Raw genomic sequence first — 25,998 nt, forward strand, 5'->3', positions numbered from 1 at the left:
TTGCATTGAGACTCATTGCACAGTCCGACATTCGAAAGTCCTCTAATTTCACCGTCACTTCTTCATTTTTATGGCGAGTTGCGGCCAAAAAGCTCAGAGCGAAATACCCTATTGGTAAAACTGTATATGATAGGATTTATGGCAGAATTAGCGAGGATCAGCGAGACAGCAATGATTTCATACTCTGGATAATTTAAAGCCTTAAAACCATGTGCGATTGCTCGGATCCACAGAGGAGTGTAGCAAGCGTATAAACTTATCATAACACAGAAGAACATCTTAGCCACTTTCTTCTGCACGCCATGGTGCCACATTCTGTGATTGACCGCGGCGGTGCCGACTCTCTTTCTTATTTTACGTAGCTCATAATAGATCGCGATCCAACTGCAGATGATAGCACAGGCCACGCCGAAGCCAACAAATGCGCGAATCATTATAATGTATTTGCCAAAAACACCTGGAAACGTACATTAATGATTAACATGACAATAATGATCATCGTTTTAGTTTATGCAGTAGACTCAAACGACACCGGCTCAGTATATTAAGATACTTATGGTCTGAGATTCGCGGTCTACTGATCATTCCCGTCGTGTCCAAATAATCACGATAACTCTAAAGGCTAGTTTCCATTCAGGAAAAATCTCCTTTGGATCGGAACGGACAGGAAAATTTCCTTTGTCGGTAAGTTCTCAGGCGTCGTTTAGACAAAGGAAACTTTCCTGTCCTGTCCGATCCAAAGGAGAATTTTCCTGAATGGAAACTAACCTTAACTGAACATAAATTGGACCCCAAGAATGAATTTAATGATGCAAGATACAGAATGTAGACTGATACTTTTCTCTCTCGATGAATCCTAAAATTACCATATGATCTGAATAGCACAGGAGTAATTAAGCATTTAAGAAATAAATGACAAAATTTTTAATTGCAAATATGTTTCGACCTAACTTTAAGCCATTTTCAGTGCGAATGAATTAGTTATTTGCATTATGAAATATATAAAGTAGAAATATGATACAGGCGAGGTGATACTCAATGAATAACATAATTATTTAAATCATTCAAATGCTTAATCCTAAAATTATACTTTGGCAGAAACCTGAGCTAGAGTAACTAAGAGAGAGCTAGAGTAATCTTTATTTTCTGCGGCATGCAAACATGAATATATTAATATCCCCACCCCAGAAGTGTCAGAAGATCTGAAAACCATCTACATGTAATTCTTTTGAAAAACTGTGAAATCAAATAATATAAGTAGCGAAATGGTTTGTTCCATTACCTGGAAGAAATGGAAACCAGATCCATGTTGAGGCATACATCCAGGTAAAACAGATCCACTTGTACACTCGTGTACGGTATAGGGTAGTTTTATAACTCTGCGGCCATTTTATCGAAATAAAACGATCCACACTCGCTCCTAGCACGGTCCATATCGAGACTGTGGAGAGAAGTGGCATAAACAGAGATTCCAATACAGCACGAAGGAATAAAACGTGGCCCAGTGCAATAAAAATATCTGTTACGATCATAAGAGGAAGAAGAAACAAGCCAACAGCCACATCTGAAACGGCCAGATTTGCAACGAGCAAATCCGGTGGTCTCCGCGTCTCACGGCCGTGAAGACGTTTTCCATAGACCAGTAGAACTAGCAAATTACCGCTGATTGATATCACTCCACAAACAACGTGGAAAAGTATTGAAATAATGAGTACAGTGTACGTGTTTTGACTCAGAGGCAGCGCGAACTTCTCGTATATGTTTGTAGAGAACATACCGAGAAAATGGTTTGTTCTACTTCAAAACAGGTGCTATTATAATGTCTGAGGGCCCAGGGATGGGGCTTGGCCTGGCTCGTTAAGAATGATGCAGATGTATTGGGATAAAACACGTGATTTAAATCTTCCGGCGACCCCTTCATTTGCCGATTACTGAATTTTAGAGTATCGAAAATTGGAGGAAACACAAAGAAGTTTCATTTTAATTTTATATTAAATATTCTTAGATTGATATAAAAACACATTTTCATTGCCACGTTGCCATTTATTAAAATATGTAATAAAATACAAACTGCGTTGATTCGACGAAGATAAAAATATGAATATCGCGCATTTATTTGAAATTTCTGTATTCTGAACTTCCACAGAAGCATTGAACGGAATATTGCATCATTTCACATAGCTTTTGGAAACGAAGAAGCGATGAAATGTTTTTCTCTGTTATTCGATCCTCGGCCAATGAAGCGATGAGTGGTTATCGTAAGATCCATGTCTTCCATCTCAAGGCTCGTACTGCCAGACGAGTCCATCAACAAACAAACTGTATACAATGCAACCTCGAATTCCGGGCTGGTTCCTATGAATGAACTCCCCATTGGTTTAACTTGATCTTTCCATTGAAACTGAATCGTAATCAAATGAGTATCTTCACTTGGTTTCTACAAAGAAAACGAAGTGAAGATGTTAGAGAGATACTTGTCAGTCTTCACTTTTATACTGCATGTCATCATTCTGGAAAATAACACTGTCAATGCCATTGCGCGACCTAACAAAATATCGTACTTTTAGAATACACATCGATAGATAAAGTTGGGAAAAATCACCGACGTAAGAGTACCAAGGTCCAAGTGGACGTACATGTATTGGTGGTGCACATCAGTATAAAGATTTCTAGAAAACAAATTATCAATCTCACCCCACGGCATCCTCGACCTCTAATATAGCCCTGGTAATCAACATTTCCTCGCTTCTCTTGAAGATAAAACTGAATCCAGTTATGAAAGCCAATTACTTCCTTCGCTCGACTTTCCCCAACAAAAACGTGTTCAAATCCAGATGAATCTTTATTTCTAACCACATAAAATGATGAAAAATAATACAATATACTCTACAATGATCTACATGGCCAAAGATACAAAAAAATCCTTCACAGTTTAATAACATTGTTGATAAAAAACATCATGTTGTGTACTTTTTTAATTGCCTATTTCAATCACATATGTATTTCTGTGTTTTTGCTGAATAATCTGTATGATTACCTATTTCCTTTGGTTCTTGAGTACAGCTCAAACCAGATCTGATAAAGCTGATGCTTAAAACCTGGAACATCTGGTGGAGATTTTTTATACTTGGCTAATACTTCATGGGCAATTTTCATTGGTTCAGTTTGCATGATGAGATCAATAAACCTTCGATTCTCATTAATCTCCTCTTGGGTGACAACTTCAGCAAGGCCTGTGTCACGTTCATAGTTATCCAGTAATGCAATAAAGGCTGCGTAAAAGTAATATTTCATCTTTTCAGTTATAAACATAGTGTTTTTATTTACATACAAATTCACAATAACTAGATTAGATCACCTTTATATGTAGGCCTTTCAAAAACCTCAGGTTTCACCCAGCTAAAAAGTGGGTTTTCAGCTCGATCTGTTCTTTGGTAACTCTTAGTGTACCCCTGAAGGTCAAGGTCATAATCAACACCCGGGGTCAGTCTATTTTTATCAGCATTCCAGAGTCTGGTGGCAATTTGGGAAGCCTGTGGATGTGGTTTGAATCTAAAGTATTTGGGATATTTGAGGATATTTATTTTTGAAATGGCTTACAAGCATATGTGCACACAAAAGCAATGCATAGACAGCAAATATCAATTGTTCCAGTATTCTAAGCTATCATACACATATGTCACCTAGATTAGGATCAAAGATTAGATAAAATCAAGGTTTTAATTTGGGTCAAAGTGTTAAGTACATCATGTGTAAAGTGATAGAACTTAGAAGACCATATAGCAAACAATATATGATTTATATAAAGAAAAATTTTCCACAGTATTAAATTAATATATAATATATGTGATTAATACAGAAGGTTCTATCTAAAATCATAAAATCTAGATCATTCCAAACATTTATAAAGCAATGTTTAAAACAATCGCTAGTACAAACTAAAATATTATCAGAATATACTATAAAATAAACAAAACTACAGATGCAACGTGTCACTATAGATATTAAAATTTATGAAAGATGTCATTGTAATCTTTATATGCTCTCGGTAGACTAATAATTAATATTCTTACAACAATCAACACAATATTATAGTAACAATTCATTTCTAACGATTTATATGGAAAATAAACCGTTTCACAATCGTACTTACTCTGAAGCCATTCCGTAGTGGTTTATATTGATACTAAAAAATATTGGAGAAATGGTAGTTATTTTGATCAGTGCACAATCAGTGTAATCAGACACACGAATTGACACAAATGTGGCAAATCACTGAGTGTAGCAAATTAGGCGAATCCAAAGACCAAACAACGCCTGTTGTCGAGCCTGCGATATATTGCAAGTTCCAGTGAGATACGTCGTATAAGGTGCTTGAATGCAATATTTCGTTTCAATTAACTACGTAGGGGTGTGGCATATACGACATCACCAGTGACTAACCACCTCATCAGAGATTGAAACAAATGTTTCAAGTTCACACGTTAGTATCATTAATTAAATGTTAAATTGCCTGTGATCATTTTTTCCATAGAGCGCAGGCAGATACCTGGACGTAGAATATCGCCGATTAATACTTCCATACGTGGAAGTCTCACAAACGTTGAAACCGGAATAAAGCCTTTGTCACAACCGGTAACTCATTACAGACACCGCCGCCTATTGCCTAATATATTGTTTCACCATGAACCTATGACGTCACATGAAACTCATAAGCAAATATATATTGTATTACAATATTTCTCACTCTTTAGCGAGTTTTTTTTTCACATTTTTATTGGGATTTATATATAGTTGCATAAGTTGAAAGATGTTTTCGCGTTGTTGCAGATGGTACTCAACATGGATGGTTGTAATATACTTGATCACCTATATCCAAGGTAGTTAGTAGACTGTTAGTTTACTTCGTACGCTAGAGCGAAGTATATGAATATCCGCTTTCTTTGGATGAGATAATGCTATATACAAAATTTACTTCAAATATAAAAGATATCTAATTGTAATGTCCTTACATAATATCAATTACAAACACAATAAAAGTGGAACTGTGATAACATAGAAAAAAAAACGTTACAATGCATGTATGATTAATGGTAAATAATTTCTTGACAATATGTTGACCAATATATTAGTCAAGTGCTCGAGAATTCGTCTCTGTGAATGAATCCGACTGGAGATTCGAAATAAAAGAGCTTGTCACAACAAAGCTTCATGGAAGTCGGAATTCGTACGAGGTCGAGAAAAAAAAATACAAGATCGTTAATCAACCTATTGCTACACTATAACAATCTAAAATCAACATGGGTTTTGCTGCACTTCCGTTATCATGCTTGTTAGGTTTGGAACAAATATTAAATAAATTTCACTATTAAGCATCGCTGCTATACATTTGCAAAACTACCAATGACATGGGATTAATCGCTATAGACTCTTGTCTAAAGCTAACGCATCGGCTTAATACCCGAAAGTATGGTAAATTTACCCGCTAGCGCTTTGAAATGTTGCGATAGGTATCTATACCACCTGTAGTCTGGTATACTATAGATGCTGGTTGATTAATGTTTATCGTTCTGTCTGTTCACCTCGTTAAAACTATCTTGAGAAAAGTAACCACATTTGTTGCTAAAGCGAGTACGTAACACAGATTAACCCCCACCAAATTGAAGGTAAATTCAAAACTCTTTATCAAGATTTTCCAATATTTGCAACCTTTTCAAGTTTTTAGTTGAAATCACAGGAAAAAGTTTCGTTAAATATTAAGGTTGAAACTCCAGCTTGCTAATTATTTTTCACGAAAATAATGAATGAAAACAGAAATGAGATATTTTTCTGTACTACAGTACTGTTTTTTGGTATTACTTTTTATGCTGTGTTTCAGGTGTTGCTGGTTTCTTTGTGAAACATGTGAAGACAGGAAAGTGTATCTATGACACAGCACAAATACATTCAAACCGCTCGAGCTGGGGCAGCGTATCTTTTCTTGAACTCTCCCACAACTGTCTGGATCCAGCTGCTCAGTTTCGGTTTCGTGATAATGGCGCTATGTTGAATTTGAAACGACAAGGATGTCTTGCTATATATAATAAGGATCATGAAGATGAAATGTTTTACGTCTACGTTCCGCCAAACAAAGGAGCTATAGAATCATCTGCCTGTGCTGACCACCGGGTTATAAAACAAACCTCTTGGGGAGGTTTACGTGGGAAATTTAATTCTGCAGACAGGTGTGCAGACCCTGATGGATACCTAAAAACGACCACAAGCTGTGAAGACGGGAAGAAAAACGTTTTAATTTGGTAAATTCTTTCCTGCCGGTACGATCTTCGCTGATAGAGTGTCTGAGAAATGTATTCAACAGTAAAGAGAAGAAGTGCTCAGAACCTAATTAATATTCTCAAACCAAGTGGACATGCAAACTCACTGCATCTTTTTAAGTTTCGATCGCGATTAACATTTCGTGTTATCCTTATCAAGGTTCAGTGACATGTTATGGAAAAACAACAGAGAATGTCACTTGTCCTAAAGATCAGTTCATGGTGGTCAAGACTGCATCTTACCGTGGATTGTCTGACTCAAAGACATGTGGTTTGAGTGATGATTATAGTTGTACAGTTGATGTAACATGTCTTGTTAAGAAACAATGTGATGGTCAACATGAGTGTAAAAACTGTGGATGAAACCTTGTTCTCTGATGATCTGTGTCTTGGATGGAGAAAATATCTTTACTTTGAATATCAATGTGATTACACTGTCAGGTCTTTTACGAAGCCGTGTGGTAAGAGATAACAATCAACATTCACGTTCATAATTCTATGTGTAATTCATTGTATGTTGATGAAGAGTTATCAGAAGATATTACACCGGGTAAACTGTTCTAATTGTAATTTTTATCATATTTAGAACAACCAGAGGTGACCACAACTCGAACATCCACAACATTAACTTTCACATTGCAGATTCCTCCTGGAAATTTTTCGTACGTTTTTGCTTTGTCAGTCTTGAAAAGTACGGTCGAAATAGTAGTTTTAATTTCAATGCTGCACTGGATTTGTTTGTAGATATTTTACGTGGTAGCCCTGAAATTTAAGGACGAAGAAAGAACGACGATCAACGATAGTTATGACAACAATGAACTAGTGACGTACGCTGAGGCAAGAAGACACCGACCATAAACCTTATATTGCTGCTGTATTTTCATACAGCAGTGTTGTTGAAAACAAATTCATACTTGGTGATGGTAGGAATAGAAGTGATGCAACATTAGGAAGTTCAACTACTCAGTAATTATTACAATGGTCCGTTGGAACCTGGTACTAGTTATAGGATCTTTCAAAGGATTATTCTGAATAAAAAGGTGTGAAAACTGAAAACTTGCAGCATTCAAAAGGATAGTAACACACATAAAAACGAGACATGAACTAAACAATCCTTACTAATTATCACAGGACGATTTACTCCACAGACTGGAGTCGTGCTTTAAAAAACAAATGAATACGCAGGTGAATATCTTATTAATTTATCGTCAAAAAGATTATAATTCTTACAGCGATATTATGACTCAATTGATTTTATATTAACATCTCTGAAAATACTACGAATTTTTAGTAAAAATGTATGTACTGTTATTATTATTCAGAGAATAAGGCATGACTATTCCTACTGAAAGAGAAAGCATTGAGTTTGTCTTTATTGCACTTTTTTATGAGGCGTTTTGAAACGTTTTATCAATTTTCCCGTGTTCGTTTTCCAAGGCGGTCCTCGTGAGTTAACCAACATGTCCAGTGGTGACGTAATGGCAAAGGAAGGTGATCTTGTCAACTTGTTGTGTTCTGCTCAAGGTGAACCACCGATTACTCTCAGTTGGGAAAAAGATCAGAAGCCACTGAAAAGTTTTGTGGAGAAAGACGTGCCTTATCGTAGTTCTCTGCTCGTTGCATCAATGAAAGACCAATCAAGTTTTGGAAAATACATTTGTCATATCAAAGATCGATTTCAAAGCACTGCCACTTATACAATTTCAGTCGAAAAATTAAAAGAAACAGGTAAACTATACATGAATAGAAAAATATGTTTATATTCATTTTGCGAAAATAATTAAACTTTTTTTCCTCTAACACAATAATCACGGCTTGCATTTCAGGAAATTATGTTGCTGGAATTATAGTGTTATCAATCCTGCTTTTCATTTCACCTTTAATCATTGCTTTTCTGATTTATTGTAATCGCGCCAAATCATTAAACTCTGAGACAAACGTGGAGAAGAAACCAACCAACGACGAAAACGTAATCGATGATCCAGGGAATTATGATGAGATAAATGATGAGCAGGCGACTTACACTTCTCTCAAGTGGACTGGGAAGGAAGAAAAATGACGATGCTCAATACACTCATCTAAATGAAGTACCCATGAGTACTATCAATGTAAAAACTGAATGAAGGGGAAACTGGAAGCTCTCAGGACTCTGAGCTCCCAGGTTTTCAATTATACGCTATGTGTTTTTGAGTTTAGAAACTAGAAATAAAATACAGTTAGTGTTCTTAGCTTTCAACTCCTACTCGTAGGGAGTGGTGGTAATTGAAAGAACTCTGCGACAATGGTTGCTAAAGTTCTAACAGCTTAAATAACTTTTAAAGATAAACAGTTTAACACCGAGAAAATTTCTTTTAATTTGAATATCTGTAATTGTACAGACCTATACATTTTTATACAGTCGACAGGATATAATAAACTGAGTGGTAACACTCGTCTTATTCAATCATTATTAGATGTCGTCTTCATTGAGAGATCGTGGATCTTAAGTTGTCCACTGACACAATGGTGTTATCTTAATAATTACACTGTAATTCTACATCATTGCTATAGGAGTATTCATAATAAACCATCACTTTGACTATGGCCACTTTGACTTCAAGAACTATGTATTTAAGTATATCGTTATTTTCATCTGTATAGGACGGAAAATGGAGTTTCACTGCTTTATTCTTAACGAAATACTGTATTTTAATTCAAAATACGACCGGTTTCCCATTTTGGCCGCTCAGTCGCTTTAAAGGAAAGCGCTCTTAGCCTTAGACCACTTGAATGTATGACGTCACATGAAACCCAATAATACGAATAAGAGTTTATATTGTAACTATAAGCCTATATAATATAATCCACGCTTAAGCGAGTTTTTATTTTCACATTCCCATTGGGATTTTTATGTGGATTGCATTAGTTGAAAGATGTTTTCGCATGGTTGCAGATGGTACTCGACATGTATGGTCGTAGTGTACCTGATCACCTGCATGCAAGGTATGACTGTTAGTTTACCTCGTAACTTTAGTTAGTTTTACTTCGCAACTTATCGACTTCCTTTCACTGCGACAGTGCTTCATGCAAAATATACTTTTAGGGATAATTTCCTTACAAAATTATTAAGTGATATTTGTAAAAAAATGTGTAAAATATAACTCGGAATTAAAAGAAACGTCACCGTATTTATGTTGACCAATGTGTTATTTGGTAGCCATAGCTTGCTAGTTGCTTTCGCGCTAAATGCTCAAGGATTCGTCTCTGTGACGAGCTGTGAATCACGGAATTCCGCCGAAGATTCGTGATTAAAGAGCATTGTCACAACAAAGCCGGCTTCAGTTGGTTTGGGAATTTATAGAAGTCGGAATTCATACGAAGTCAAGAAAAAAACAAGATAGTCTATTGATCTATCGCATAATCGCAACACTAACAAAATTTATCTAATCAAGATGGTGATTTCTGCAGCACTTCCGTTATCACGTTTGTTTGTTTGTTTTTACTGAATTTCACCGGTGTGGATTTTACTTGCGGCTGTAAATTTGCAAAACTATGAATGACAATGATTTATTCAATGAATCTCGTCAAAACCAACGCTTCTTAAAACCCGGAAGTATGGAAAATATTTCCGGGTTTTAAGAAGTTGCGATTGGTAGGCTAGTAGCTTTGCCACTTCGGTACTGTTTTTTCGTTTGTATAACTACAATCGTAGGCTAAGGTGAGTTGCTTAAACTAGATTTACCACTCGTCCACTCCCAAATTGAATGTAAATAAAAAAAATTTAATCGAGATTTTCCAATATTTCCCACCTTTTCAAGAATTCTTCAAGGAAATTAAGCCTGGTTTCCATATAACGCCGACCTGTCGCCGACATGCCGCAGACTCGAGTCTGCGCAAATTCCAGGCATATGGAAACACGTTGTCGGTTCGTTGTCGGCGACATCTGCGACTAATTTGTAGTCGCCGACTCGAGTCGGGAAAGTCGGGACGGGTTCAACTTTTTTAATAGCCGGGGACTACTCGCAGACTTGTCGCAGTGAATTTTCGATATGGAAACACCAATCTGCGATGCCTGCGCCTTATTTTTCCCATGTTGCACTGGTGCAACAAAGCAGCATGCCAATTTTCAAAATGGCGGCAGAGAAAGCAAATTCAGTCCCAAACGAAAGATTAATGGAAATAATACAAAATTACGAAGCTATTTACAATAAAGCTTGTAAGGACTATAAAGATCAGCAAAAGAAGAAAAATGCGTGGGCGGCAGTGGCAGATGAATTGAAAATTCCTGTTTCCGAAGCCCAGTCAAGGTACAGTTCCATCCGAACGATGTTTTCTAAGTATTTAAAGAGCATCAAAGCAGTCCGTTCGGGATCAGGACGAAAAGACATCGAACTCAAGGAGGAGTATGAGTATCTGAGGTGGTTAATTGTTCATATCAAGCATCGTGAAACGACAAGCACTACGATGAAAATCCCAGATAATGAAGTTGATGTGACTATGTCGCAGGAAAGTAGTCTTGAGCAGCCAACACTGCCTCTGTCAGACGGAGAAGATGCCAGCTCTTCGACAAACAAAAGCCCAATAGATGCTGAAAAAGGCCAGGGAAAAGTTACACCATTGTCTGAAAATAAAAAAATAGCCGCGAAATCGTTTGGGCAGAAACGTCCATGGGCACCAGAAAACAAAATAGATTCTGTAGACAAAGCTATTATTAGTACAATGAAGATGTTCCAAGAAAATTATCAGACTTTGAGGAAAAATAAAACTGAAGACGAAGGGCAGCCGAAAGACGACGAGACTCTATTTTGTTTAAGTCTTGTTTCAAAACTCAAAAGATTGCCTCCACATTTACTTACTCGAGCGCAGCTTCAAATTTTACAAGTTATTAATGATATGGAAACAATGTCTAATTCTGTAGTTCAGGAAAATTCATCATCTCGTAGCTTTTTTCAAGGTACAAATTGGCCTTTTTCAGTACCAATGCCAACTCATCATGGATCGAGTAGCAGCCAATTTTTGCACCAGCAGGGTAGTGGTGTCAATGAGACATACACCAACCCTCATATGCGTCAGGGTCTGGACAGCTATTGCACACTTCAGCAAACGCAAAGACCGATGAACCATGATACCTCATCTTCACAAGGTGGTCAGGAGCCATAGAAACCAGTGTGTTATATGTAAGCTTTATTTAATGTACAATGGACCAAAAAACCATTTAATATTATGCAGAAGTTAAAAGGTTATGTTACACAGTGAATATTTTTCTTGCAACTTACAATATTTGTAAGAATAAATATTGCTAATGTTGTAATGACATGTGAAACAAGATTGAAACTTGTTTTGCAATCTGCAGTGGTGCATATAATTGCCACAGAAATCATCCTTATCACAGACTATTCAAAACCCTGAGTGGCTAATTTGCTAAGTACTGCAAGAAACGTTGCAGATTAGGGTTTAAGATGCTGCAACCTGCCACTCAGCATTGCAAAAAGTAAAAGCTGGCTCAATGTTGCATGCAACTTACTATGCAATTTTTTATTGCATTGCAAGTTGCCAACTAGAGGTGTTAGATGATGCAATCTGCTTTGCAACTTGCAATTTAAGCCATTGCATTGCAAGTGAAGTTGCTAGAAGAATTCCACTGTGTGACATGGCCTTAACTGGTTGTCTTGAAGTTCTAAAACAACTTTTAAAACATTCAAAGCCAAGATTGGTAAAACATTATTATTTAGTTTGTTAAATGTTAGATTAAAGTATCCTTTCAAGCCTAGCCAGGGGAAGAGAGGCACTTGGATTTCAATGTACAGGAACATACTGTCTTGATATTGCAACACAGTAACATAATGGCTTGTCCTTTGGATTTTAGAGTTAGTATTCTAGTTAAAGTTAAACTGTGAACAGCTGTTTGTTAACAAGTTATACATTTAAGGTAGATTTTAGCCCTTATTTTGTTTCCCACAGCTTCTAACGTGATCAATCTGCCATGGTAGTGCTCCTGTTGAACCATTGAAATATTTCTCAAACAGTTCTCTCGTATTCTTTGCCACATGCGTATATGTATTTGAGCCAACATGTCTCATATGCTGAAAAGCACCCTGTCCTTCAGTACTTCCATCAGAAACAGTCGCACGCCAGTCCCCTGGAATGATTTGACCTGAATTGTTCTCTGAGTCTACAAATCCTTGGGGAATATAATGGGCATTTTCTGTTGTGCGCAAGTAATTATGTAGGCAAACTGTAGCTTGTACAATCTTATCAACTGTGTCAACATTTGCCCTGATTGGTCTTCTAAATATCCTCCAGCGAGCAGAAAATACTCCAAAGGTGTTCTCTATGGTTCGTCTAGCTCTACTTAAGCGGTAGTTAAAAATTGCTTGTGATTCACTGAGTCCTTTCCCAGGGTACGGTTTCATGAGCCATGGTTTCAATGGGAATATTTCATCAGACACTAGAACATAGGGTAATTTATGGCCATCAATAGTTTTAGGACCAGGGATATTGTTTTGTCTTGCTTCAAAATATTTAGACAACTCTGTTTCTGCAAATATTGATGCATCATTGTCTCTTCCATAACTGCCAATGTCCACAAAGGTGAAACAATAATTGGCATCGCAACATGCCATTAAAACAGTGCTGTGAAAATTCTTGTAATTAAAGAACATCGATCCAGCCTTTTTGGGACAGTCAATTGATATGTGTTTGCCATCAATTGCCCCCAAACAGTTTGGAAAATTCCATTCCGTTTCAAATCCTCTTGCTATATCTAACCATTCTTTCAGTGTCTGTGGGGTTTTCAAATATTTTTCATTCAATGCCAGCCATATTGCACTGCATGTTTCTTTAATGATTTTGCACACAGTTCCTCTTCCAACTCTGAAATTAAATGACTGAGACTGTTGGGAGTCTCCTGTAGCTAGGTACCTTAGTGTGATAACTAGTCTTTCAGCAGGGGTAATTGGCTCTCTACTTCTGCATGGCTTTTTGGTGATAAGTGGTCCAACCAATTCCAAGAGATTCTCAAGCCTCTCTGGTGACATTCGTAGGAACCTGAAATGACATAATTAAGTAGTTGGTTAGTTATTATTCCTTCGTAAGTATGTTTTGTGGTGCAAAAAGACTACCTCTGGTTTAACCATGTCTCATTTTTAGACATATCTATTACTACTATTGATTTGAATCACATTTTTGCTTTTATATCAAGAACTTTTTTGGCATCCTTTAAATATGTATTGTTAAAAATCAAAATTGAAAAACAAAAATGACTAGGCTCTATTGAATTATGTAGTTCAAGATTTGTTAGAACTGAAAAAATATTACCTGAAAAAGTATTCTCTGTCTCCCAATCTCATCTCCTGAACCAAGGTGTAATACTGACTCATTTCCTTCCTCTTTTTAAGTATATCCCTCACCCAACATAAGTGCTTTCGTTTTCTCAATGTCTTCTTCCGTCGTCTCCTAAGGAGAACTAGCAGCGCAAAAAATTGGACTTCAAGCATAAACCTTTCGTTTATTGCCGCCATTTTTAAAACTCCCGCCCGCAAGCTAGTCGGCGACATAGTTTGCTTTCACCGACTCAATACGCCGACTCGAGTCCGCGGCATGTCGGCGACAGGTCGGCGTTATATGGAAACCAGGCTTAAATGTCCAGCAAATAATCCAGCAATCAAGTTTATGAAATCCACCGTGTTAATTAGTTCTCATGAAGCCATGATGAAGGTGATGAATGATAACAGAAATTAGGTATTTAGTTTGAGAAACTGAACCGCATACACAATTATTTACTCAATAAAACGAAATCTGCATAAAGTATATTTTGTTTTGCTTCAAATTAGGTTGTACAAAACATATAAACTCCCAGAAGTTCAGAAATGTCAAGGTCATCAAACTAATGTTAATAATAATAATTAACAATCATAATAAATAATAATATTATAGTGATTAGTGAATGATGATTTCATCTGTTGTTCTTTGGGGGGGAGGGCACATTGTGTTTTATATTCATCTGTACGAGTCACTTTCTTTTTTATATCGTTCTACCTTTTTGTGCTGTGTTTCAGATGTTGCTGGTTTCTTTGTGAAACATGTGAAGACAGGAAAGTGTATCTATGACACAGCACGAATACAGTCACAAGACTCGGACTGGGGCAGCGTATCTTTTCTTGAACTCTCCAACAACTGTCTGGATCCAGCTGCTCAGTTTCGGTTTCGTGATAATGGCGCCATGTTGAATTTGAAAAGACGAGGATGTCTTGCTATATATAAAAAGTACAGGATTGATGAAATGTTTTACGTCTACGTTCCTAATACCCCAGGAGCTATAGAAGTATCTGCCTGTGCTGACCACCGGGTTATAAAACAAACCTCTTGGGGAGGTTTATCTGGCCTTTTGCATTCTGCAGCCAGGTGTGCAGACCCTGATAGATACTTAAAAACAAACGCAAGCTGTGTAGACGGGGAGAATAAACGTTTTATTTTTGGTAAGTTTCTTTTCTGCCAGTACGATCTTTCTGCCTGATAGGGTTGTCTGAGAAATGTATTCAACAGTAAAGAGGAGAAGTGCTCAAAATCTAATTATATATTCTCAAACCAAGTAAACAAACTCACTTCATCTTTTTAAGTTTCGATCACGATTAACATTTCGTGTTATCCTTATCAAGGTTCAGTGACATGTTATGGAAAAACGACAGAGAATGTCGCCTGTTCTAAAGATCAGTTCATGGTGGTCAAGACTGCATCTTACCGTGGATTGTCTGACTCAAAGACATGTGGTTTGAGTGATGATTATAGTTGTACAGTTGATGTAACATGTCTTGTTAAGAAACAATGTGATGGTCAACATGAATGTAAAATAACTGTGGATGAAACCTTGTTCTCTGATGATCTGTGTCCTGGGTTGAAAAAATATCTTTACTTTGAATATCAATGTATTGATACTTCCACGTCTTTTACCAAGCCGTGTGGTAAGAGCTAAAAAAACATTCACGTTCATGATTCTATTGTTTAGGCTTGGTTCACACTATGTCCTAAGAATGGAGGATCCATTGTATTATTTTCCGATAGACAATTATTTTGAATTCAAACAAAAGGTCGCCGATTCTTAAGACAAGTGTGAACCTGGCTTTAATCTACCGTATGTTGAATAAACAGTTTTATTTCATTTCGTTCTACAATAGTTGAATCTGTCTCATTGACTTCGTCAACTTCACCAAACAAAGGCTTCCTGACCGTAACTATCAATAATAAGAACGAAATTGTCTGCAGCAAAGCTCTAAAATCTCAGGCCAAGGATATCGTGTGCCGTCAGCTGGGCTACTGGAAAAGACTTAAAGAAACTTCGACTGTTTCGGGGAAGAGAAAAGAAGACGTCTTTCAAGGAAGTATTGACTGTAATGGAGGAGAAGCAACTTTATCACAATGTCAAACAACAAGAAGTTCTGCCAACGATTGCAAGGAACTATCATACGTGACATGTAGGTTGATGTAGCATAGATAACGAAACAGACAACTTTTTCGACAACATACAACGTTGTTTATTGGGTCTTGTTTGGTTATCTTTTCCACACACAAATCTTATTCTTGGCAATTCTTGATTTCCAGGTGCAGTTTGCGAGAATCCTCTGTTAGAATACAAAGATTATTTTCCCGACTCCTTCTTCACGGCATCAGATTCACTGAGTGGTCACAATCCAGCCAAAGCAAGGATATCTAGTGGTAGTTCTTGGTGTGCTCCTGTCGCAAATGGTAAACATTATCTTCAAGTTGACTTAGGAAGATCTTATGTTGTATATTATGTGGCGACATTTGGTGATAGAACTAACAGCAAGTGGGTGACTTCGTATCATCTGAATTACTCGGTTGATATGATACAATGGAAACAAGCTTCAAACCAAACTGAAAAAGTAAGCTCTAAAAATCACTACATTTCATGTTTGAAACTGATTCCGAATACGTCCAGATTTCAGCTTCAATTTCTATTGTTGTTAATAATCCTTTTACTTTATAAACTGTGAAGTACTTAGCGGAATCTAGCTCTCTGTTGCTCTACTAAAATTGCGACGCCAATTATCTTTTATTTTCTTGCAGATATTTCGTGGCAATAGAAATGCTAATAATCATGTTGTCAGACAATCTGTGGACGATAATATTGAACTAAAAGCCTTGAGATTTATTCCGCTTGATTCAGTGGTTCAGCCGTGTATGAGAGTGCAGATTTGTGGAAAGTGTAAGCCAATTTTTGCAACTGTACTTATATCATAAACACAGATCAATAATGGCTGATCTTAATTAACCTTAACTCTCACCCTACCATTTGTTTGTTAAAGTTTTCTTGATTTATATTTTAGCCATAAAGCCAGGAAGACCATTCAACTTGACAGTCAACAAGATCACGTCCAGAAGCGCAGAAGTGTCTTGGTTGGATCCCGTGGTTTCTTCCAAGAATCCTGTTACCAGGTTTTGGATAATACTGAAACATGGCGGTGCTCGAGTCATAAACAAGGTTATAATATTTCGTGGTGAAAACAAGTTCTCAATGAAGGATCTGACTCCATTTACGAATTACGAAGTTTCAGTGGCTCTTGCTAACAGTAAGGCTTATGGTGATCGTGTTAAGATAGCGTTTAGGACTGGTGAAGAAGGTAAGATCATAATGCATCATTAGCATCCCACCTTCTTATCATCGTTTTCTTTATCACTATCAATATATTTACACAGTATTGTTCGTGCTTAGCTCCAGATGGTCCTCCACTGAATGTCAAAGTTATTTCAGAAAGTTCATCCTCATTATCAGTCACGTGGGATCCTCCTGAAGAAGAGAAAAGAAATGGGGTCATTATCAGTTACACTGTGTGTGTTTTACAGTCAAGAAATGAGCCCTGCCTTCAAACATTCACGATGGGTGCAAGAAAATGGGTCATAAGCAATTTAAATCCATTAACCAAATATTACGTTCGTGTCCTCGCCATTACCAGTGTCGGTCAGGGAAGCTACAGTAAGAGTAAAGAAGCATTTACAAATGGAAGTAAGTGTTCATTGTTCGATTATTTCTGCTTATTTATCAGAAGATATTACACTCATTTTTGAAAGGTTCTTTGCAAATAATTGTTCAAGGTAAATTATTCTAATTGTAATTTTTATTCGTATTTAGAACAACCAGAGGTGACCACAACTCGAACATCCAGAACATTAACTTTCACATTGCAGATTCCTCCTGGAAATTTTTCGTACGTTTATGCTTTGTCAGTCTTTGAAAAACTCAAAGAACGGTCGAATTAATAGTTTTAATTTCAATGCTGTACTGGATTTGTTTGTAGATATTTTTACGTGGTAGCTTTGAAATTAAAGGACGAAGGTCAAGAACTAAGCTCAACTGGTAGTTATGACAACAATGAACTAGTGACGTATGCTGAGGCAAGAAGATCACCTGGCCATAAACCTTATATTGCTGCTGTATTTTCATCCAGCAGTGTTGTTGAAAACAAATTCATACTTGGTGATGGTAGGAAGAGAAGTGATGCAACATTAGGAAGTTCAACTACCTCTAGTAATTATTACAATGGTCCGTTGGAACCTGGTACTAGTTATAGAATCTTTCAAAGGATTATCCTGGATAAAAAGGTGTAAAAACTGAAAACTTGCAGCATTCAAAAGGACAGTAGCACACATAAAACGAAACATGAACTAAACATATCCTTGTCTAATTTATCACAGGACGATGTTTACTCCACAGACTGGAGTCTTGCTTTAAAAACAAATGAATACGCAGGTGAATATCTTATTAATTTATCGTCAAAAAGATTATAATTCCTACTGAAAGAGAGAGCATTGAGTTTGTCCTTATTACGCTTTTTATGACAGAAACGTTCTGTGTTAATTCCCCCGTGTTCTTTTTCCCCAGGCACTCCTCGTGTGTTAACCAACATGTCCAGTAGTGACGAAATTGCAAAGGAAGGTGATCTTGTCAACTTGTTGTGTTCTGCTCAAGGGGAACCACCGATCACTTTCAGTTGGGAAAAAGATCAGACGTCACTGGAGGCTTTCATGGAAAAGGACACACCTCATCGTAGTTCTTTGCTGGTTGCATCAATGAAAGACCAATCAAGTTTTGGAAAATACATTTGTCATATCAAAGATCGATTTCAAAGCACTACCACTTATACAATTTCAGTCGAAAAACTAAAAGAAACAGGTAAACTACATGAATAGAAAAATATGTTCATATTCATTTTGCGGAAAGAATTAAACTTTTTTTCTCTAACTCAATAATCACGGCTTTATACATTTCAGGAAATTATGTTGCTGGAATTATAGTGTTATCAATCCTGCTTTTCATTTCACTTTTGATCATCGCCTTTCTGATTTATCGTTATCGCACCAAATCATTAAACTCTGAGACAATCGTGGAGAACAAACCAACCAACGACAAAAATGATATTGATGATGGGAATTATGAACAGATAAATGAAGAGCAGGCCGCGGCGATTTACACTTCTCTCAAGTGGACTGGGAAGAAAGAAAATGACGATGCTCAATACACTCATCTAAATGAAGTACCGATGAGTACTATCAATGTAAAAAACTGAATGAAGGGGGAAACTGGAATGTGATGCTCTGAGCTTCGAGGTTTTCAACTATACGCTATGTGTTTTTGAGTTTAGAAACTAGAAATCAAATATAGTTAGTGTTCTTAGCTTTCAACTCCTACTCGTAGGGAGTGGTGGTAATTGAAAGAACTCTGCGACAATGCTTGCTAAAGTTCTAACAGCTGAAATAACTTTTAAAGATGAAAAGTTTAACACCGAGAAAATTTCGTTTTATTTGAATATCTGTAATTGTACAGACCTATACATTTTTATACAGTCGACACGATATAATAAACTGAGTGCATGGTAACACTCGTCTTATTCAATCATTATTAGATATCGTCTTCATTGAGACGTCGTGGATCTTAAGTTGTTCACTGACATAATGGTGTTACCTTAATAATTACACCGTAATTCTACATCATTGCTATAGGCGTATTAATAATAAACCATTACTTTGACTATGGCCACTTTGACTATGGCCACTTTGACTTCAACACCATATCAGTGACAGCAAAACCAATTTTGCCAGAAAACGACCCCTAGCCACGAAGGTATCCGGGTAAAAACTCCTACGAATTCTTCACCTCCTAGACAGAATCAATGACAGCATCTACTGTATTGTCTGATCTGATTTGATACGAGTTTACTTTAGAGACTTTTGTCTTCGTTTTGACGGCTTCGTTTCTGTATTCAACGATAATTCATACCTGATATCGCTTGAGTGAAAGAAAACATGATTTAAAGCGATAGGATTCTTTGATAAACCCACCTGTACGTCAACTTGAAAATGATTAAAATATTCCGACAAAAAGGATACTGTTCTAGATCAAGCTGCTGTTTAAGAATGCCAGTCAGAAGCAGCTCAGCAGTGTATGCCTTCTTTATCTTTGCTTTTATACACAAGTTTTTATCCTCCTCACATGACAACACGATGACGTTGTCATTCTTAACATCACGTGTCGTTGGCATCCTTGTTAAAACCTGAAGTCAGGGCATTATTTGCATGTTTATAAAGGCACAAACATAGCAAAATACGTGTAAACATGAAAAAATAAATAGTTTCCTCACCTCTCCTTTGGCACTTTTAATTATTTCTGCAAAAATGATTTACGAAAAACAAGTTGCATTTCCTGTTATGAAAACGTAGCGCTGAGCTACTGTCGCTTGCTTCAGGTTTACAAGGTTATTTAGTTCTCGTACCTTTCATTTCCGGAGGGGATGGACGAACATTGGGAGTGACATGAATTTTGTAACCATCCAGAAGAGCATTATCCCGGGCGAGTTTAAGAGATCTGAAACACGGGAACACATCAATAACTTTAGTTAGTCGCAAGGATTTCTTTTACGTTTTAGAAATGGAAGAAAAGGACTCCTTATGATGAAAATATTTCACATCTATGGTAGTGTATGATAAAAATTCTATACAAAACGAACCTTTCCATAGAAAAACTAAATTTTTGCTGGGCATCGTCATCTTTTAAGATGTAGCTTTCGGAATCTGTAAGATGAAACCCAGTACTTCAGATGAAGTGGCTCAATGCTTCAAAACAAATACCAGAACAAAAAAGTGCCCGGCGATTACCAGCAAACGACTTTCTTTTCTTCGAAGCCTCCAACCAACACATATCCACGACTGGTATTCCCCGTGATATTGCACACAAGAGTTTCACTGTACGTCGAACCTGGAAATGAATCTCTATTAAGTATGACGGCACGGCTGTACTGGCTAGTGTGCCATATATATTTTATAGAATAACAGTTCACTTAAAGAACTCCGGAAATTTGAGAGCAAATTCCTCTCGCATACGACGTTCAGCAGTTGCCAGTATTGCAGGATTGAATAAGCTTTTCTTCGCATAACGTTAAACACAGAGACCATGTACATATTACACGGAGTTTGATTAGCTCGTTAGTTAGCCGACCAAACTTCGTATGACATTTGCATTCCGTCATTATGAGAAAGGTTTATACACGGTACAGGGTAGAAGCGTTAACATGTTTGTAAGAAGCAGCTTTGTTGAATTACCTTATCAGTGACCAAATGCGTACAGTCCTCAAGATGTTCAACAACTTTCCCGCCAAGTGCTTGCACAATCTAAACAAACCGAATTCACGAACGGCTGTGGATCATTCAAGGAAAGAATAACGCAGAATTTTGAAGCAGTATTTTTCGATAAACGTTTCTGCGTAAACTAGTATGTTCTAGATATTACGAGAGACATATTATAGCAATTCCAAAGGCCATCCTGAATTAAAAAAACTGGAGTTCGTTGTTTACCTTGTTTGCTTTGTTGAATGCACTATCTTGCAATCCCGTGAAAACAATTTTCACATCAGCGGAATCCTGTATCGAAATAAAACTTGATCACTAAAAGATATTCCTCCCTTCACGAGTAAATATCTCAGAAACACCGTCCGCTTCCTACACGATATAAAGCTACCTACATCAAGTACCTCGCTGTTTTCTTTCATTTGTTTCTTTCCTTTTCTTCCCGAACGAGAAACTTTACTGCTCGCGTTGGATGAAGTTGACGCAGTCGATGATGAACGTTTTACTAAAGAACTCGTTGGTGGTGAAATATCTTCTGTATCAAACTGACAAAAAATACTATCAGAACGATTAACAACAAGAAAAATATGAACAAAAACAGTCTAGCTACCTTTATTCCCTCATTCTCCGGCGAGATGACCTCTGTTCTGGTATTTCTACGACTCTTCTTTGCAGTTCCTTTCTTTTGCTGTTCGTTTTCCGACGACTTTCTTTTCCTCGCAGGTGTCCGAGGCTGTATCATTTTAGGTTCATCCACCACAACGTCTTCATTGACATCCACACCCTGAACATCTTCAAATTTCGACCCAACTTTCCTTCTTGAGGTCTTCGCTGCAGCTTGTCTTCCTTTCTTACCACTTGTTTTGCTTTTACTTGCTTCAGGAGTCCCAATATCCGCCAAATCCTGCCCTAATGATGCAGTCCTTTCTTCCGAGGCCTGTTTACCCGGCGTATCTTTGTTACTAACCTTTCTCTCATTCTTTTCGACATCTTCAATTTCTTTACCTCGACCTTTCTTGGTGTTTTTTACCCCACAGTCCTCTTTCTCACTCACTGTATGTTTCTCATCATCAATACTTTCATCTCTTCCTTCTTCATCAATGTCTAACTCTTTCTTTTTCCCGCTTCTTCCTTTTCTCACAGGCTTTGCAGCTTCCTTCTTACTATCACTTTTACCCTCTGATCCATCGTTGCTCTCAAGTTCTCCCTTACGTCCCTTCCTACTGCGTCGTGCCACCCCTTTTCCCTCCCTCATTATTTTACACTTCGGGACGAAATCGTCATTTTCCGCCGACGGGTCAAGTAACGAAGTCTGCAGCTATAAATTGAAAAACATACAACATAGCTTTAGTTTATTTGTATTTATGATTGATTGATTTCCTAAAGGTTTATCTCTTAATTTAGACTGGAAACATTCCTTTATTGCATGGAAATAGTTTGTGTTTGTAAAAAAACTTTTAGTTTTAACACATGACGATAAGGGATCAGGTCTTAACACATATTCAGGTTAGACAGACCTTTTCATCGCTTATTTCATCTTCCGGGAGTTCAACGCGGCATCGTTTTCCTGTACTCAAGGTTTTCCCCCCCTCGATTACGACGGACGATTTCCTAACTGCTGGCGTCGACGTCTAAAGTTTGAGAAAATCTATAAACATGGTTGTAAATGTGGCCTAATATTCTGGTGATTGCTGTGAAGGAGCGCAATCATAACTTACTTCAGATTTGACCTCCTCTTTTGTTGACATGAAATCACTGTCACTTTCTGTAAATACGAAAACAGTTAAAAAAGCAAATGAAACGTTAAAGTGCCATACATGAAGACACCATATATCTTTGTCTAGTGGCCACAACTCTTCCACAATATTAAATAGATGTACATACTGCAACTAAGTCAGTCGTCTATTGGCCGTCACAGTTTTGGTCAGTATCAACGAGTGACTCACTCTACAAGTGCATTGATGATCATACCTGACAGGAATCCCAGGAAACGAGACACTAATGGATTGTCAGGGTCGGAAGACTCGCTTGTTTCTTCCACGTACTTCTGTGTCGGCTGAAAATCCATCTCTGCCAAACAACAATCATTTCAATTTAACATTAGTTTCAGGACATAACTCAATCGTTCAAATAATCCCTACCATCATTATACTCTTCCTTTCCACCACCATCATCGCAAATATCTTTATGCAAATCCTGCGTATTCATTGCACCAGGCACCTTAAAGACACTCTTGGTTGGAGCAGCCAGTTTGGGAATTTCCAAATCACTTTCGACTCCATAGGCCTGCGTTTCCGCCAACTCGTCTTCAGTACCGGCCGTGTCGGTATCAAGCAACCCGTAGGCTTGGGTTGGCATATCATCATATTCATCTTGAGGTAAAACATACGCCTGAGTTTCTTCCAGCGTACTACAATTCGGTATTGTGTCCTCAGATGTCACATTACCAGAATCCCTACCATACGACTTTTTATCACCAGAGACTTTATTCTCTGGATTTTCGCCATCCGAGATTTTATCCTCGGAGAATTTGTTCTCAGGTTCTTGATTTTTACAGTTCGGTATTGTATCCTCTGGTGTTTTCCTCGCCGTTGTTTTCGCCGTATTTTCTGTGGTGAGTTCTTCGTCATTCTTGTCTGATTCTAAATACTCTGGAGACTCTGGTATCTCCATCGGCTCATAAAGTTGTGTCGCCAAAAGATCGTCAAATGGTTCGTCTTGTTTTGGAAGTGGACATGAAGGTCTTGGGCTTTCTTTATCTGTAATAATATACGTACAACACTTTTGTCAAGATTCAAAATTATGCAATCGAGTTTTAAAGTGGATAACATACAATTTCGAGTATCGTTTTCGGCTATACGCTGTATACCTGGAGTGTTGTCAAACAAAAGTTTGTTCTTCACTTTTTCACATTCACCAGACGTTTCTGACTTTGCGCTGTCGTTTTGGGAAACGTCAATCGACTCCCTAAAGTAAAAAGATCTTTATAGCCATTACCCAGGCAGGATTTACAACGAGAGATCAGAGAATATCAGCAATCAAAATGAAAACATAATATACGATAACAAAGAGTTTTACCACAAAATTTAATAAGATCACTTTACCGTGTAGTATCGGCCGGACTCTCCAAGGTCGACAAACCATAAGCTAGTGTGTTTCCTGCAGACACTCGTCTTGAAGTGTCAACTTTTACATCCACAGATCTTTTTAGTTTAAATGGCGACTCAGTGCTGTTGGTTTGAGGAAAAGGTGTCTCAGGAATGACGTCTGGTTCCTGCGTATTTGGTATGGTATTGTAAGGCATCGTAGTTTCTAAGGTTGAGTCATTTGCAGTGGCCTGAGCGGAATATTCGACTGTCTTTTCTTTACTGAATGATGGCTTGGTATCTACTCAATAAGGAATTATAAAACAATTAACTTACCCAGATTAATACTCTGCACAAGCAAATGAAAAGGAAACCATGTGTTTACTCACTACATGAAGTGTTATTGCCATTATCATTAGTTTCACTTTCATCATCCGTTTTATCATCATCTGTCTCATCATCATCTGTTTCCGCACAGAAAAGTGTAGAATGTTCACCTGAGTTAAGAGGAATGATGATAATGACATTTGAACAGTTCTACCTTTTCATCTCATATATTGATATAGTTATACTCATATTTAAGGTACAGTACCTGGATTTTCATAATCGTACTCTAGTGTAGGTTGGTCAAGATATTTTTCCAAGGATTCTTTCTGTGGTTCTTCCTTGAGCTAAATCATTAATACCGTACGTTATATGTGAGGAATATCAACTTCTTAGGCAGCCATCATAGTAAGGCAAAGTTTGCATAAATTTAGATGATTAAAAAGTATAAAAGAAAACGAACCTCTTCATCTTCATCTTCTATGGATTCTGGCATCATTGACTCAGATGCAGTTTCTGATCCAGAATCAGTAATTTCCTTTTCAACCTATCAATTAAAAATCATTATTTGACATTCAACAGTACCAACGTCACAGGTCTAGCAACTAATAACTAACAGTGGACCTAAAAGTTGCATATAGAATACAGTTGCAGTGAATTTAATATACAGTGGTATATGTTACATATTAGACTATAAACATACCACATCCTCAGTTTGTGCAAGTAAATACTGACATTTAACATCAGCAAACATCAGTTCAACTTCATTAACAAGTTCATAGAATGCTTGGGGCTTTAGGAACATCTGTGAAGACAAAGGTTAAGATATGGTGAGGATGTTGGTGTTTCCTCGGCACAACATAAGGTTTACTAACCTGATTTCTCCGCGTTTTGTTGCGACTATTGTAGTCACATATCAAGTGGTTCCTTCCATGCACATCAATACAAGCATGTTTCTTTGACACAGCCTGTTAATAATTATCACAATGATTATGTACAGATATATTAATTACAATTGGTTAATCAATATAGTAAGCAGTAGCGCTTTACGTAAGAGATGTCAAAGAGGATCAGATGTTAGGTAAAGCTGTGTCAGTTATTTACCTGCAGTGGTAATGTGATATCACAATTGTGCCTTCCAACTACGTTTTCACCTGCATTGTAAATGCAAATTATGTTATGATTTATGGAGAGAACATCCACGTCTTTCCTCTAATTCTCTTCCACGACATTCCTCTATTAAATTCTCTTCTATAAAGTCTAAAGAGTCCGCACTCTACCTTCATAAACTGGAAACAGGGTCTCTGGAAAACTCCCCACAGCAAAAACCTTTAAAAATGCAACCTATTAAGATGAAGATTTTAAGATTGACTGATTGATATTTGAGAAGAGAATGGTTTCACTGGTTTGTTGGTGGTCAACTTTCTAATCGCCTCCTGCCCGATCCATTCATTCAATACACACCGTTTTCTTTGTTCCACTGTGATTAATGTCTTCCTCGTCCAAATCTTCAAGAATCTGAGTAGCATCCATTCAAAAATCAAACAGAAAAATATTGTTTTTCGACGTAAATATTGTAAAGTGTAAACAAATTGAAAATTGTCACATGGACTACAGTTAGGGATACGTCATGTAAATTTTTTGAATTGGCGAAATATGTG

At 37.2% G+C, this 25,998-nt stretch overlaps 3 protein-coding genes across 4 annotated transcripts; 1 reads left to right on the top strand and 2 right to left on the bottom strand.

The window, feature by feature from the left end:
* Nucleotides 1-2,063: 2,063 nt before the first annotated feature.
* Nucleotides 2,064-4,309, bottom strand: LOC114525408 (poly(U)-specific endoribonuclease-B-like). Its single transcript, XM_028546739.1, has 5 exons — nt 4,154-4,309; nt 3,359-3,552; nt 3,038-3,272; nt 2,695-2,848; nt 2,064-2,437 (listed from the first exon to the last, which is right to left on the bottom strand). Exons 1-5 carry the CDS (start codon nt 4,162-4,164, stop codon nt 2,174-2,176), a joined length of 858 nt encoding a protein of 285 aa, XP_028402540.1. The 5' UTR covers nt 4,165-4,309; the 3' UTR covers nt 2,064-2,173.
* Nucleotides 4,310-9,263: 4,954 nt separating this feature from the next.
* On the top strand, nt 9,264-19,100 carry LOC114525264. Its single transcript, XM_028546496.1, has 13 exons — nt 9,264-9,296; nt 14,351-14,770; nt 14,951-15,253; nt 15,467-15,763; nt 15,891-16,192; nt 16,377-16,515; nt 16,637-16,930; nt 17,023-17,313; nt 17,440-17,515; nt 17,606-17,909; nt 18,003-18,057; nt 18,190-18,480; nt 18,579-19,100. Exons 1-13 carry the CDS (start codon nt 9,290-9,292, stop codon nt 18,872-18,874), a joined length of 3,075 nt encoding a protein of 1,024 aa, XP_028402297.1. The 5' UTR covers nt 9,264-9,289; the 3' UTR covers nt 18,875-19,100.
* LOC114525263 (mediator of DNA damage checkpoint protein 1-like) lies at nt 18,411-25,980 on the bottom strand. 2 transcript variants are annotated; one of them, XR_003687178.1, is made up of 25 exons: nt 25,802-25,980; nt 25,618-25,681; nt 25,442-25,491; nt 25,213-25,305; nt 25,041-25,142; nt 24,801-24,884; nt 24,606-24,684; nt 24,403-24,510; nt 24,032-24,314; nt 23,797-23,894; nt 23,069-23,686; nt 22,899-22,997; nt 22,646-22,692; nt 22,445-22,558; nt 21,538-22,245; nt 21,323-21,472; nt 21,156-21,221; nt 20,904-20,972; nt 20,460-20,559; nt 20,312-20,375; nt 20,078-20,169; nt 19,946-19,971; nt 19,695-19,858; nt 19,331-19,584; nt 18,411-18,467 (listed from the first exon to the last, which is right to left on the bottom strand). XR_003687178.1 is itself a non-coding variant. In XM_028546495.1 (24 exons), exons 1-24 carry the CDS (start codon nt 25,868-25,870, stop codon nt 19,521-19,523), a joined length of 3,402 nt encoding a protein of 1,133 aa, XP_028402296.1. In that variant the 5' UTR covers nt 25,871-25,980; the 3' UTR covers nt 19,333-19,520. The 2 variants fall into 2 exon arrangements, 1 of the variants encoding a protein (XP_028402296.1); XM_028546495.1 differs by lacking the exon at nt 18,411-18,467 and having other exon boundaries at nt 19,333-19,584; nt 21,332-21,472.
* Nucleotides 25,981-25,998: the final 18 nt, after the last annotated feature.

The sequence above is a fragment of the Dendronephthya gigantea genome, unplaced genomic scaffold (assembly GCF_004324835.1).
Source record: "Dendronephthya gigantea isolate DGI-Jeju-01 unplaced genomic scaffold, DenGig_1.0 000034F, whole genome shotgun sequence".
In the NCBI taxonomy this organism is placed as follows: domain Eukaryota; kingdom Metazoa; phylum Cnidaria; class Anthozoa; order Malacalcyonacea; family Nephtheidae; genus Dendronephthya; species Dendronephthya gigantea.

What these genes read in the sequence shown, in the direction of transcription:
- LOC114525408 (XM_028546739.1), bottom strand. An exon ending in TGAAAGGCCTACATATAAAG is followed by an intron (nt 3,273 to 3,358) that starts GTGATCTAATCT and finishes ACTTTTACGCAG; the next exon opens with CCTTTATTGCATTACTGGAT. An exon ending in GAGGTCGAGGATGCCGTGGG is followed by an intron (nt 2,438 to 2,694) that starts GTGAGATTGATA and finishes TTTTCTTTGTAG; the next exon opens with AAACCAAGTGAAGATACTCA.
- LOC114525264 (XM_028546496.1), top strand. An exon ending in ATTCCTCCTGGAAATTTTTC is followed by an intron (nt 17,516 to 17,605) that starts GTACGTTTATGC and finishes ATTTGTTTGTAG; the next exon opens with ATATTTTTACGTGGTAGCTT. An exon ending in GGATTATCCTGGATAAAAAG is followed by an intron (nt 17,910 to 18,002) that starts GTGTAAAAACTG and finishes AATTTATCACAG; the next exon opens with GACGATGTTTACTCCACAGA.
- LOC114525263 (XM_028546495.1), bottom strand. Translation starts at nt 25,870, where the DNA reads ATGGATGCTACTCAGATTCTTGAAGATTTGGACGAGGAAGACATTAAT. An exon ending in TAGAAGATGAAGATGAAGAG is followed by an intron (nt 24,685 to 24,800) that starts GTTCGTTTTCTT and finishes TTAATGATTTAG; the next exon opens with CTCAAGGAAGAACCACAGAA. An exon ending in CATTCAACAAAGCAAACAAG is followed by an intron (nt 20,973 to 21,155) that starts GTAAACAACGAA and finishes CGGTTTGTTTAG; the next exon opens with ATTGTGCAAGCACTTGGCGG.